General features: G+C 41.2%; 2 protein-coding genes across 2 annotated transcripts in view; one reads left to right on the top strand and one right to left on the bottom strand.

The window, feature by feature from the left end:
* Nucleotides 1-4,275, bottom strand: part of LOC139543690 (spliceosome-associated protein CWC27 homolog) — a 48,999-nt gene extending 44,724 nt beyond the window's left edge. The window contains exons 1-10 of the mRNA XM_071350007.1: nt 4,002-4,275; nt 3,757-3,853; nt 3,419-3,531; nt 3,079-3,222; nt 2,883-2,981; nt 2,649-2,752; nt 2,463-2,532; nt 2,270-2,349; nt 2,117-2,153; nt 1,789-1,964 (exon numbers count right to left, since the gene is read on the bottom strand). Of these exons, the coding sequence (XP_071206108.1) occupies nt 1,789-1,964; nt 2,117-2,153; nt 2,270-2,349; nt 2,463-2,532; nt 2,649-2,752; nt 2,883-2,981; nt 3,079-3,222; nt 3,419-3,531; nt 3,757-3,853; nt 4,002-4,043 (962 nt within the window). The 5' untranslated portion in view covers nt 4,044-4,275. The remainder of the gene's footprint in view (nt 1-1,788; nt 1,965-2,116; nt 2,154-2,269; nt 2,350-2,462; nt 2,533-2,648; nt 2,753-2,882; nt 2,982-3,078; nt 3,223-3,418; nt 3,532-3,756; nt 3,854-4,001) is intronic.
* A 199-nt stretch (nt 4,276-4,474) lies between these two features.
* srek1ip1 (SREK1-interacting protein 1) lies at nt 4,475-12,852 on the top strand. The gene is made up of 5 exons (XM_071350008.1): nt 4,475-4,835; nt 6,332-6,379; nt 6,573-6,731; nt 11,942-12,014; nt 12,106-12,852. Exons 1-5 carry the CDS (start codon nt 4,823-4,825, stop codon nt 12,278-12,280), a joined length of 468 nt encoding a protein of 155 aa, XP_071206109.1. The 5' UTR covers nt 4,475-4,822; the 3' UTR covers nt 12,281-12,852.
* The last annotated feature ends 2,017 nt before the right edge of the window (nt 12,853-14,869 follow it).

Raw genomic sequence — 14,869 nt, 5'->3', positions numbered from 1 at the left:
TACTCCACGGGCATATCAACATTCCACAGTGGGATCTCTTCTACTTTTAGAGTTACGATCCAATATGTAAGCATTAACAACTGCGTGAATGTCAAAATGATCATCCTCTGCTGGTGATACAGGATGTGCTATGACACAAGTAAAAGGAGGGCTGGGATTGGTTACATTTCCTACTATGCCAATTTCTCTGTATAAAAATGGGCCACATCTTTAAAACTAGCAGAGATCCCTCACTGGAACTTCGATATGCCAATAGAGTCTTTTATGTTCAACAATATATTGCATTTTTTCTCTAAATCTCTAATGGCATGTCTAAATTGCTCATGGTATATGTTCAATATGCATGTGAATATTTCTCAATATGAATTAATACATGTAAGAAAATTGTTATTGAAATGAAAATGCTACGCATATTACAGAGCAAGAGGTAAAGCTTCATATGACACCAATGTTTGCTTTGTAGCACCTGCAGACAAAACATTATGGAATCGTAAAAGATGCACTTTGCAGAAATCACTATGCCATTTCCTGGTTGTAAAAATTCTAACAGTTCGCTTAATTTTATTTTTGTGACAAAACAAGCAAGTATAATGTAGATAATCATTGTACCATCTAAAAAGCTGTGAAATATCATTTCCATAACCAACAATATTGTACTTTCAGCTGGTGTTCAAAACCGTAGGTAAAAGACATAAAACTTAAACTTAAGAATGGGAAGCATAGAAATAGCACACATAAAACAGATTCACTGCTTCTTAGACCTGTTTTCAACGAGAATGGCAGATCTATAACACACATTTCTATGTTACATATTGCAGCTTTAAAAGGAGGCCTGAGTAATGCCAACATGTCACAAATATACCAGCTTCAATACATTTTTCCACAATTATGCTATAGATACAAATGTCAAATATATGTCAACAATCCTTCCTCCAAAGGACTCTTCTATGGATTACATTTCTTGAAAATGTAAAGAATCATGATATTTTTTGTTATATTTTCATGAGGAATCACCTAGGCATAAGTACCTCCGACCCTCTGATTCATTCATTCATTCATGGTCACCAAAAGTAATTGCCATAAAAATGTATTTTACAACAATCAGTGTTTAATCAGAGATGGCGTTTGCCATTGTAATTATCTTGTCACTTGTTAACACTGTACTTAGCTACAGTAGTGAGCGAGGAGTAAGGAGTCATTGTTGAGTTTTCAGTGTTGGTATGTAGCCTACGATATAGCCAGTCCATAGGATTAATGGCCATTACTTCAAAGCCGCTGAATCACACTGCTCTATCGCTACGACGAGGTCCTTTGGTATGTTCAGTCATACTGCATCATCACGGTTATCACAAGATAACTTTGAAAACCTATCAGAACAGATTGAACGAAAAGCTCTGTCTCTTTTATCACGGATTTCCTTGTGAACTGAACCAACCTGTCAACTAGCTGGACATTGAGTTGGGGCTTTTAAAGCAGTAGTATATCCAGTGCATAGACAGACTGAGCTCCCTTGTCCATGCAGTGCTACATCGCCTCCCCATGGCAGAGTCTAAAGAATTACAACTACTGTACCACTGATTTGACATCACTTTCTCTTGTACGCTACCGCCACCTGTTGGACACCAAGTCAGATTTCTAATCAGAGATGTTGTGGTAAAGACAAAAAGGGGCCTAAACTCAGAACACTGACGAACAATTAACGTAAACAACGCTATTAGATGAAACAACATTCCCCAAATAAAAAGGTGCAAAAGTGGCCGTATGGAATGTCATTTTAGTGTAATCTACCTGCGGTTGGCCCTCTTTCCTCTGTCCTCCTCGCTGGGCTCGGTACTCTTCTTCTCATCCTCCTTCATCTTCTTCAGCTTCTTAGAGATCCTCTCCCTCATTTCCTGCCTCTCGTCAGAGTCATACTCCTCTTCGTCACCATTCGCATCCCCCTCCGCAGCCTCATCATCCTCACCCTGAATACAAGAGAGAGATGAGAGAGAGAGGAGAGAAGGCATGAAGAACACTCAAGAGAAAAGGTGCTTCCCAACAAGTGGAACGGAGTGCATTATTAATGTGGTGCATGGTGTGTTGATTGAACAGACCACATGAAGGAATAAGAGCATACCTCTGCTGCTTCTCCAGCTCCACCTTTGGCTTTTTTCCTTCAAACACAAGACAAATAGATTCAGAAAAACATGAATAATATATTCATTCATTCTCCAAACAGGATAAGTTGAGGCAGCAGAGCATGGTGTCTCTACGGTATCTTAGTGTTTACTTGTTGACCGCTGGGACAGAGCTCAGCAGCGGATCATCCTTCAGCAGGTCATGACTGCTTTTGCTTTTCCCCTTCAGTGTCTGGATGAAAAGAAACAATGTGTGTAATGTATCTGATTGACACTGATGGCATAAAGATGGCGAGTTTGATTTGAAGCGCAGAATAACAATGAGACTGCTCATGTTCTAATTACCTGGCTGACTTGAGTTACCATTTCCTCTTCCTCCTCGGCTTCCTCTCCAAATGACAACAGACTGAAGTTCCTGACAAAATAAATAGGTCCAGAGTCCGACTGTTCATAAATACAGTACCACGCTTTCGAGTCAGCAACAGATTGAGGAGCAGAGAAAGTGTGTATAATAGTCAATTAAACACTTACTTTGTTGCTTTGGACTGAGATTTCTTTCCCTCTTTTTTGTCTTCATCCTTTTTGGATTTTCTTCTTTCACGTGGAATGATGTCATCAAAGGGAGAATGTAACACCTGCAGGGAGACATTAAAAAAAACTTTAAGTAACAGAGTGTACAGAATTGGAAAAACATGTAAAACAAATGAATGGTCAAAGTGATAAAATATTATTGTGTGATGTAAACCCATAACAAGACATACATACCTCAGTGGTTCGTATCTTGTGTGGATTTAAAGGTCTTTCCTCCTGATCACATTCCACTTCGGATAACCTGAGCATGTTGTACACTGTGTCACCTGTCACCTGCATTGGGGAAAGGAAGATGAACTTACAGGACAAATGCGGCATACTAAAAGCTTTCCAGACATAAAGATGCATTGATCTTCTTTTGGCGTTTTACCTTTCCAAAGATGGTGTGTTTGTTGTTGAGCTCATCTGCCCGACCCAGGGTGAAGAAGAACTGGCTGCCGTTGTCATGGGGCCCTGCGTTGGCCATGGCAACCAGACCACGTCTATTGAAACGCAGTCTGGAGTGGAACTCATCCTGGGAACGGGGGACAGAACCAACAGCAAAACAAGAATCAGCCCCACTGTCTCATTGTTAGTGGAAGTCTGAAACCATAGTAATGGGTGAGCTGACAAAGGTTTCATGTAGAAAAGTTGAGTTTATAACTAGCCTATACGTTTTCTGGGTGACCATGATGCGAGATAATAAGGTGATGGAGACAGTGAAAGTTAACCTTGAATGGGCGTCCATAGACGGACTCTCCCCCCGTCCCGGATCCTGTGGGATCTCCTCCTTGGACAATGAACTCTGGCACCACTCTATGGAATGGTGTTCCATCATAGTAGCCTGTGGAAGAGAACAGTACACATTTACAATAAGCTGGTGTGCAATGTGAAATGGTGAGTATACTAATCTCTTGAGGACAGACTAAACAAAATCGGACAGAATTCCGCAAGATTTTAGATCTGGGTTAACCAAGATTTTGAGTATACATTATAAGTACATCAGTATTGTTGAGTGACCTAACATTTTAACCTGCTAGTAGATATAAATCAGGCACTCAATCCTTACCTTCCATGCATAACTGGACAAAGTTTCTGGCGGCCTTGGGTGCCTCTTTGGACCACAGCTCAATATCGATGTCACCAGCTGAGGTCTTGATCAGAACCTGAGAAGGTAGAATATCATATCACTTTATACCAAGGCCACATGCCTGCTTGGCAGAACGTTAGCTAGCCAGCTTACTGTACTTCGTGCAGACTGTGATCTTCAGAGGAACTAATTACAGGACCCCTGACATGCAAGCTCGCGCTCACCTTTCCGTTTGTTGGAGGCTCTTGAATGTAAATGTTGCTCATTTTGTCGGTGACGTTAACGGACAACTCGACACCGAAAATCTGTTATCTATCTTTTCAGCAGTATAAAAAAATATATTTTCCCGAAAATGCAGCACTAAGTACTTCGCAAAGACTGCAAATTAGAGATTAATATCTATATGTGTCGCACGCACAGCTCACTGAACCGCCATGTTGTTAAACCATGAATGCGTTGTTTACCTCGAGGCAATGGGGTGTGAGCGGCATTTACCAAGTCGATGCGTGGAAGCAGTTTCCCTAATATTTGTTTGAAGGGTGATATGTCAAATATCAATGAACTTATTAAATATGTGTATGAAAATATGTCGTAAATATACATCTGTTAAAACATTGATGGATTATCATTTCCATATACACCCCTAAAATGTGTGGTTTGGTCCGTGTGTTACATTGCGATCAACCCTCTCCCCGCCCCCCTAAAACGTTATACAGAACAGTAGCTAGCTAGCTAGTGTTATTTTGACTTAGCTAGCTAGCTAAAGGGAGGCTGACGAATTTATATCGAGAGAACTTTAATTATGAAAGTTTTCTGAAAAAATAAGAGAGTCAGAAATATTAGTATGAGCGAATTATTTCTCAAGTAGTCAGTCAAATCAGCTCCAAATGTGTTTAATTATTATAATTATTTTTACCAAAGATGATACTTACCACTAACCATTTTATGTTTCCTACCGGACCTGTTTTGTAGAGGACCCACAGGGAAGTGGTTCGAAATTTATCAACGCAACAAGGTTGTTGTTTTTTTGCAATAAAGTGTGATAATGGCTGCACCAGGTATGTTTGATCTAACATAAGACTCCTCGGTATTAATATTTTAATGGAAATTGGAGGTAGCTAGCTATAACTATCTTATAGTTGCCTTTTTGGCAGAACTTATGGACTGCTAGTTAGCTAGCCTAGCAACTATGATCCGATTGGCTGGTATGATTGTGTTCATTGTTTTAAATAGCTAGCTAGTGTTATTTTGATAATATTCTGTGTATGGCATTTTAGTCTCTCCATTCGTCTGATAACAGCTGTGTTATGTTATCTCAATGTGAATCATATACACTGAACAAAAATATAAACGCAACATGTAAAGTGTTGGTCCCGTGTTCCATGAGCTGATATAAAATATCCCAGAAATGTTCTGTACGTACAAAAAGGTTATTTCTCTCAAATTGTGTGCACAAATTTGTTTACATCACTGTTAGTGAGCATTTCTCCTTTGCCAAGGTCATCCATCAATCTGACAGGTGTGGTATAATACATAAGCAGATTGAACAGTATGATCATTACATAGGTGCACCTTTGGGGATAATAAAAGGGCACTCTAAAATGTGCAGTTTTGTCACACAACGCCACAGATGTCTCAAGTTTAGAGGGAGCTCGCAGTTGGCATGCTGACTGCAGGAATGCCCACACTAAAGCTGTTGCCGGAGAATTGTTCATTTCTCTACCATAAGACACCGTTTTAGATACATTTGTAGTCTGTCCAACCAGCCTCACAACCGCAGACCCTGTAAATGGCATTGTGTGGGTGAGCGGTTTGCTAATGTCAACGTTGTGAACAGAGTGCTCCATGGTGAGGTTATGGTATGGGCAGGCATAAGCTATGGACAAACAACACAATTAGCATTTTATCGATGGCAATTTGAATGCACAGAGATACTTTGACGAGATCCTGAGGCCCATTGTCGTGTCATTCATCCGCCGCCATCACTTCATGTTTCAGCATGATAATACACGGCCCCACGTAGCATGGATCTGTACACAATTCCTGGAAGCAGTTCTACCATGGCCTGTGCATACTCAGACATGTCACCCATTGAGCATGTGTGGGATGCTCTGGATTGACGTGTACGACAGAGTGTTTCAGTTCCCGCCAATATCCAGAAACGTCGCACAGCCATTGAAAAGTGGGACAACATTCCACAGGCCACAATCAACACTATGCGAAGGAGATGTGTTGCGCTGCATGAGGACAATGGTGGTCAGACCAGATACTGACTGGTTTTCTGATCCATGCCCCTAGCCTTTTTTTAAGGTATCTATGACCAACAGTCATGTGAAATCCAAAGATAAGTGCCTAATACACTTTTTTCAATTGACTGATTTCCTTATATGAACTGTAACTCAGTAAAGTCTTATACATTTTTTGCATAATGCGTTTATATTTATGTTCAGTATAAGAAGGAATCAGAATATACAGGCCTACGTTTTTGCGAGACTTCAACAAAGCAATAAATTGTCCCATTTCACAATGATTTCATTTTTCACTTCATTTGCAGGTCCCAATAAGGACAACATCAGAGCTGGGTGCAAGAAATGTGGTTACCGTAAGTCATCTTTATTGCTTTTATTATGTCTCTAGTCTAACTCTACATATTCAAGCCTTGTGAATACAGTTCCAGAATGTTTGTTGTTGTCCCCTGACCCCTGAGTGTGCCATAATCATTCTGTGCTAGATACACTTTCATTCTAAAGTACTTTCCTTCTTCACTCACTTTTGTACTCTGGTCATTTTATCAGCGGGCCACCTGACGTTCGAGTGCCGTAACTTTGTGCGTGTGGACCCCCGGAAAGACATTGTCCTAGACGTAAGCAGTACAAGCAGCGAAGAGAGTACAGAGGACGAGCAGGAGGATCTGTCTAATGACAAGCTGGGTCGGGATGGAAAAGACTCAAAAGGTCAAAACTTTTTTTACATTTTGGAATCTCTGCTCAGCATGTTGTTAGAATGAACTGAATTCCAACTGGTTATTGGTACAGACATGAATGCCATTCTGGACATATGGAACAAATCTAATGAGACCAACTACAATCCACAAGCAACCAAGGCTCATCATGTACTCTCTGATTACTACCTCATTGATGCCTGGCGAGCTCATAACCCTAAAGCAAAAGAGTGCACTTTCTATTCAAACAGGCACAAAACATTCTCCCGAATTGATTTAGTACTATGACGTGCCTACGCTTTTATTTTCTTTATTCAAGAAAATAGAAATTTGACATATGAGCGTATCTAATCGTCATGCTTACTACTGCCAGATACAAATTCCAGATTCTCCTACAAGAGCCACAAGATGGCGCTTTAATATTTCCTAACTACAAAATCCAAATTTTCTGTGACCAATTTGAAACTGAACTGAATGAATTCGTAATTATTAACAAAAATTCAGTCGAGGATCCTCACATTTTATGGGACGCCATCAAAGGCGTTATTAAAAACAATACAACTGCGTTTATCTGAATTTGCCATCCATCGAGTTAGACTCAACCATTACATCCATGGTAATTAACCCAGTCATCTACTGGCTAAAAAGCTTTGCAGTAATGATCATTTACTGGATATTGCAACGATTGAATCTGAATCAGGTGAATTACTATCCGAAGCCAAATTAATCAACTAAAGAATCTCCCGTTTCTATAAAGAATTGTACACCTGATTTGTAAATCCACAGCAAGCCAGATTGATTCCCGTTTAAAGGATCTAAGAACTCATCTTCTCTCAGTTGAGGAAGCCGGGCTTGCTGGGAGCCCAAATCTCTTTCCATGAACTTAAAAGGGCATTAGATAACATCAATAAAGGCACATCACCTGGTTGGGATGGTATTCCTCCTGAGCTCTATTAAAAATGTTGGAACCAATTAGGTCCACTGTTGCTTGAAATGATTAACACAGTCGTTTACAAAGATTCATTTGTAAGGAATGTAAGAACAGCACTAATTTCCCTTTTATTTATATATATATATATATATATATATATATATATATAAAAAAGGTAAGACACCCAGTCTTCTCATTTGCTAAACATAGATATGAAACTTTTTTCCAAAATTCTCTCGTCCTGTCTTGCACCTTACCCAAATTGGTACATCCGGACCAAATATTATCCTAAGGTTAACATCTGTCGTCTATTACATATCTTACAAGCTTCATCATAGAACAGCCCAAAGAGCTTTGGTTTATCTCTCGATGCAGAAAAAGATTTTGATAGACTAGAATGGTCATATCTTTGTGACTTGGCTCGAATTTCATTAATATGACTAAAATACTAAATGACAATCCCTCAGCCATAGTAATAACAAGCAATACATGCTTTGTTCTATTCAGTATAACTAGAAGTTGCAGGCAACGTGATCCCATCTCACCTCTGCTATTTTTGTCTATGGAGCCCCTGGCCCAGGCAATTCGACAATCTAAAGAAATTACACCAATATCTCTAAATTCTACGGATCACGTCATCTCATTATGAGCCGACTTTATCTCGACAGTGTATTTCAAATCCCTCCCAAACACTTTGAAGAACATAAACAAATTCAGCTCCATCTCAAGTAAAATACATCTAACCAAATCTGCCTTACTGCCTCTCAAGACCCCGATGGAGGACGCCATCTCTACTTATGGAATCACTATCGTTTCCCATTTTAAATATTTGGTTTTAGATATATTTCCTTCCTTAGATAAAACCATTGCCAGAAACTTTAACAGAAAGCTCAAATCAATTCATTCCGACCTCGGTAGATGGACTAACATCCCGGTTTCTTTAACCCGCAGAATATCTCAAATCAAATTTGTATTTGTCACATGCGCCGAATACAACAGGTGTAGTAGACCTTACAGTGAAATGTTTACTTACAAGCCCTTATCCAACAATGCAGTTAAAAAATATTTACTAAATAAACTAAAGTAAAAAATTCTATGAAAAGTAACACGAAATAACGATGCTATATACAGGGGGTCAATGTGCGGGGGTACAGGTTAGTCGAGGTCATTTGTACATGTAGGTAAGGGTAAAGTGACTATGCATGGATAATAAACAGTGAGTAGCAGCAGTGTACAAAACAACGGGGGGGAGGGGTGTCAATGTAAATAGTCCGGGTGGCCATTTGATTAATGGTTCATCAGTTTTATGGCTTGGGTGTAACGAAAGTCGTCGGGAGAAGGAGAGGAGGACCAAAATACAGCGTGGTAAGTGTCCATGTTAAATTTATTAACTGAACACGGGAAAAATACAAAAATAACAAAGTGAATGACAACAAAAATCGAAACAGTCCTGAATGGTGAAACAAACACAAAAACAGGAAACAACTACCCACAAACACAGGTGGGAACAGGCTACCTAAGTATGATTCTCAATCAGAGACAACGATTGACAGCTGCCTCTGATTGGGAACCATACTAGGCCAAACACAGAAATACAACACATAGAACAAAACATAGAATATAGAACATAGAATGCCCACCCCAACTCACGCCCTGACCAAACCAAAATAAAGACATAAAAAAGGAACTAAGGTCAGAACGTGACATTGGGGGTAGAAGCTGTTAAGGAGCTTTTTGGTCCTAGACTTGGAGCGCCGGTACCGCTTGCCGTGTGGTAGCGGAGAGAACAGTCTATGACTTGGGTGGTGTACTGGACCGTACGCACTACCCTCTGTAGTGCCTTACGGTCAGATGCCGAGCAGTTGCCATACCGGACAGTGATGCAACCGGTCAGGATGCTCTCGATGGTACAGCTGTAGAACTTTTTGAGGATCTGGGGACACATGCCAAATCTTTTCAGTCTCCTGAGGGGGAAAAGGTGTTGTCGTGCCCTCTTCACGACTGGCTTGGTGTGTTTGGACCATGATAGTTTGTTGGTGACGTGGACAGCAAGGAACTTAACTCTCGACCCGCTCCACTACAGCCCCGTCGATGTGAATGGTGGCGTGTTCGGCCCTCCTTTCCTGTAGTCCACGATCAGCTCTTTTTGTCTTGCTCACGTTGAGGGAGAGGTTGTTGTCCTGGCACCACACTGCCAGGTCTCTGACCTCCTCCCTATAGGCTGTCTCATCGTTGTCGGTGATCAAGCCTACCACTGTTGTGTCGTCAGCAAAGTTAATGATGGTGTTGGAGTCGTGCTTGGCCACACAGTCGTGGGTGAACAGAGAGTACAGGAGGGGACTAAGCACGCACCCCTGAGGGGCCCCCGTGTTGAGGATCAGTGTTGTAGATGTGTTGTTGCTTACTCTTATTGTCAAAATGAATATATAACTCCAGAATTTCTGGAGTTCAGTGCTTCCCTTGTCTCCCACTACTGGCTATTGTGAAAAAATCCATAGTGCGGTTTCGAAATGTATATGGCAAGGTAAGTGATCCCGGATAAAATGATCAAACTTACAAAGAGGGAAAGACGTTGTAGGAATATCCGTACCAAACTTTAAATTGTATTTCCAGGCACTAGCATTTTATCCCATCCTAAATTGGTTTAGATGTGATTCTTCCAGCCCCTGGCTGAGTATGGAGAGAAATACAGTGTATCCTATTGCCCTGGAAGAGGTCCTCTTCACTGATAGACTATATCTACAAAGTATGTGGGCACCCCTTCAATTTAGTGGCTTCTGTATTTCAGCCACACCTGTTGCTGACAGGTGTATACTTTCAAGCACACAGCCATGCAATCTCCATAGACAAACATTGGCAGTAGAATGGCTCAGTTACTTTCATTGTGGCACTGTCCATAGAGCTGCCCTGGTTAACTGTAAGTGCTGTCATTGTGAAGTGGAAACGTCTAGGAGCAACAACGGCTCAGCTGCGAAGTGGTAGGCCACAAGCTCACAGAACGGGACTGCCGAGTGCTGAAGCGCGTACGCATACAAATCGTCTGTCCTTGGTTGCAACACTCACTACCGAGTTCCAAACTGCCTCTGGAAGCAACCTCGGCACAATATCTGTTTGTCGGGAGCTTCATGAAATGGGTTTCCATGGCCGAGCATTTGCGCACACAAGCCTAAGATCTCCATGCGCACTGCCAAGCGTCGGCGGGAGGGTGTAAAGCTCACCGCCATTGGACTCTGGAGTGATGAGTCACGCTTCACCATCTGGCAGTCCGACGTACAAATCTGGGTTTGGTGGATGCCAGGAGAACGCTACCTGCCTGAATGCATAGTGACAACTGTAAAGTTGACTCGAATGCTGCCCACAGTTGTGTCAAGTTGGCTGGATGTCCTTTGGGTGGAGGACCATTCTTGATACTAACGGGAAACTGTTGAGGATGAAAAACCCAGCAGTGTGTCAGTTCTTGACACAAACCGGTGCGCCTGGCACCTACTACACTTAAATCTTTTGTCTTGTCCATTCACCCTCTGGATGGCACACCCACACAATCCATGTTTCAATTGTCTCAAGGCTCAAAAATCAGTCTTGAACCTGTCTCCTTCCTTTCATCTAAAGTGATTTGAAGTGGATTTAACAATTGACATCAATAAGGGATCATAGCTTTCACCTGGATTCACCTGGTCAGTCTGTCATAGAAAGAGCAGGTGTTCTTAATGTTTTGTCTACTCAGTATATATGTACCTATTTTCATCTTTCTTTGCTTTTAGGCACATGGGGAAGGGATGGTATGGGAAGGATTTTTCTGTGGGGGTGGGAAGGGGTGGAAAACATGGTTTCTGGGTGGGGGAGCGGGGGAGCGGGGGATGGTTGGTTGGAGGGAGACATGTTGATTGGGGGAAGGGGGTAGAGGCAATAGTTTTTTCCCCCTTTTTCTCTTTACTTACTACATTTGTTACTTTTTGGCTCTGTGATGCGAGCTAACCATTTAAATGAGATGAGTTTGTATATTGTGCATTAGGCCCCCCCAAACTAGAAAATAAAAAAATGTATAAAGGTTTGGTCACAAAAAAAAAGGTCTACAGTACAACCGACAATAGTTATTTTATAACAGACTACTTAGCACTGCTCTGGTCACTGTTATAACAGGCTCTGCTGTGTTACTATGTTATAACAAAGTTATATGACCGAGTCCCTGCTTAGTTGTCTGTCAATCCTTGGCTTCCATCAACTGTGTTGCTCTCACTTTTATTCAAGTGTTTTGTCTGAATGGTTTTGTGTATTTGTCCTGATTGCTGTAGGTCCCCAGGAGGACACCAGGAAAGTTAAACACAAGAGGAGGAAAAGTAAAGACAGAAAGTCTGAAAGAAAGAGGTACGGTCACATGCTTTTCACTCCAGTATGTATGAGAAATAATTATGCGTAGTGTATGTTTAATAACTGTGGATGGCGCAATCTTCCGTAGGTCTTATTCATCGAGTGACGAAGAGGAGAGCAAGAAGAGAAAGAAACACAAAAGCCACAAGAAAAAAGGCAAAAAAGAAAAGAAAGAAAAGAAGGAACGTCACAAGAAGAAGCAGAAGAAGAAGGGTGAACCTTCCTCGTCTGACAGCTCCAGCGGGTCCTCTGACACTGATTGAGAAGATGGAACGTTTTGGGACAGATTTACTTAAGTGTTTGCTACTCGTCATTTTACGGAGGAATCGAGCTAAAGACATACGATTGTATTTAGATCCACTTTACCTTTAAGATATTATTCCTTTTTCTTCAACTTTGATTTGATTTTCTTTTATGTTTTATGTCCTGTGGAAAGTAATAGGTGCAGACACTGAGTATATCTGGCCCTTGTGTGTCACAGAATCAAGGACCATCTGTAAGGCTGGTCAATATAGCCTCTGCTACAAATGAAACAATGGACCCAGATTTACTGTCACTGGTTTGACTTTGGTGAATACTGAAAGGTTTGGATGGAATTTGTTTTTAAAGGTATTATATAGATTGATAGCGTCTAGATTTTACAATTTATTAGTGAACCATCTGAACTTTTTATTTTCATAGTGTTGATCTTTCAAGTTACCAGAATGGGATAGGTAGATGTAGTAAGCAAGTCATTTCTGTATTTTCCATTTTTAGGAAGGTATTAAGGTGGAAATGCTTCCAGATTTGATGTCATTCATTTAGTAGAAAACTGTAATAAAACAATCCTATTACATTTCTGTGTCTGAGCTCTTTGAAGTGAAAGTGATTATTATTTTCAATATATGATGGGAAAATACATTTTGCTGTTTGAGAAATGCATAGACATTGAGGAATTTACTTGTTTTCAATCTTCTGATATTCATGAAATAGCACGTGCTTTTGGAGGCAAGATGTGCAGAAGTGTATCTCTCTCCATCCTACACACAATACCTCTGGTGTTTTGCGGGTACTATTTAATAAAGCTGCCAGTTGAGGACTTGTGAGGCATTTGGCCTAGTTTTTTGAGTTGCTCCTCAAGAAATGCTAGCGGCCATGACAGAAGCCAAACGTGAGTTGGCTTGGGGGTGTGGTTTATGCGGTTGTTTCCTTGCCACCACCAAGACACACCCACCTGTCAGTCTTGCACGCAGCCGTTTCCCCCCCACTCAATCACAACAAACAAACCTCCTGCAGGTTGAGTTCAATAACTACAGGCAGATGAATAGTGAGATGCCGTCAGAAGATTTGAATAGATCAGTAGCCTACAGAGTAATATGACAATGCATGTTTTGTTAACTTTCAAATGTACAGTAGTAATGGGTCCATGTAGAATAAACAACCCTTTACATAATACCATAGAAGCGGTGGTCTGCTAATATAACAATGTGCACCTTTCATTCTCAGCCGATACAGATACTGTGCCTATCAGCATTTTGTCTGGTGGTAAACATGACAGAGTGGTCATACCTTCCTGTGTGGTGTTCGGTATACAACAGGAGTTCCGTGATCCTGGTGCAGAATACACAGGGTTTCCCCCTCCCCATATTGACTGACACCATTCAATTCAATTATACAAAAAGACGATACAATAAACGTTTAATGCCGAATGGCAGGTCTCTCTCCATTTAGCGACATCAGTATCAAGCCGTCTGTCAGTCTGGACTTCATCACATCATCTTGCAAGTCTCCATGTGCTGGCTCCATACATGTTTCTGTGAACGCAGTCACAGTTCTAATACCATTGGCAATTGGATTAGGTAATATCTGACACAAACAGGTACTTTGTTGAAGTTTGAATAAGTCAGACTAAACGTATATAATTATGTTCTCCCCATCGACGACCGTTGGTGAGCAAGCAAGAGGTGAGGCTGGAGGTAAGGTCTTTGCCAGAGCCCTATTGATGGGTATAGCAGCATAGATCAGCTCCTGGCCCCTCATCAAAGATACTAGTCGGTCACACACACATACACTCATAGAGCACTGATTACATTATCAATGGTGGTTATGAATAGCCTGGTGAAACCAACCTGATCGCCTTTCTATTTCACTTCAGATATCATCAAATGTGAAGTGAAAGATAATGGTGAACACAGCGATAAGCTTGTTCCACCAGGATAGGTTATACCCATGACGTTATTTGCATCTAAGAAGTGGAAATGAATCAACAAATAAGGTCAGTTTACATAAATTATGTTTCACAATTGGGTTATCAAGTGTGTCAAAGTAATGACGTGGGTTACCTTCTGTATTTGTAAAAATGATGAGCCTGTGAAAGCTGTTGTTGCTGACGGATGAAGGTTGCTGCCTGGATACTTGCCAACATGTGGATGACTGTTCCATTCATAGGAATGCTCACAGTGAGTATTGATGCGGATGAGGGCCCCTTTGCTCAATGTTAGGCTGCAGACCGAACATCTCTCGAACAACTGCAGCAGGCAATCTTATGAGATGGTGTTGACCGGAAGGGCCTTTGACAGGGTGATTTTCACATAACGCGCATTACCTGTTGTTGATGAAGCCGTCTGCGTCATCAGGGCAATAACTCGGGTCATTATCAGAGGCCTCATGATGGCGTGTCCATTTCATATGAGTCGAGGGAGACTGGCAACAACAGAGGAGGTGTCACAAGGGTACTTGTGTCGCATGACACTTTTATTCTGAGGTCTTGCCTGACAAGTTGTGAAAATAGCAAGTAACGAGTGAATGAAATGATTTTTGGAGGTGGCTAAACCATTGCAATCACATTGCTGGACATGTTATGATACCCACCT

The sequence above is a fragment of the Salvelinus alpinus genome, chromosome 18 (genome assembly GCF_045679555.1).
Source record: "Salvelinus alpinus chromosome 18, SLU_Salpinus.1, whole genome shotgun sequence".
In the NCBI taxonomy this organism is placed as follows: Eukaryota; Metazoa; Chordata; class Actinopteri; order Salmoniformes; family Salmonidae; genus Salvelinus; species Salvelinus alpinus.
The sequence above is the reverse complement of the archived record's forward strand: the minus strand, read 5'-3'. Positions and strand labels throughout refer to the sequence as shown.

Excerpts from the sequence above, each read along its gene's own strand:
- srek1ip1 (XM_071350008.1), top strand. Across the intron at positions 6,732-11,941 it reads GGATGGAAAAGACTCAAAAG|GTCCCCAGGAGGACACCAGG; the intron begins GTCAAAACTTTT and ends TGATTGCTGTAG. Across the intron at positions 12,015-12,105 it reads AGAAAGTCTGAAAGAAAGAG|GTCTTATTCATCGAGTGACG; the intron begins GTACGGTCACAT and ends AATCTTCCGTAG.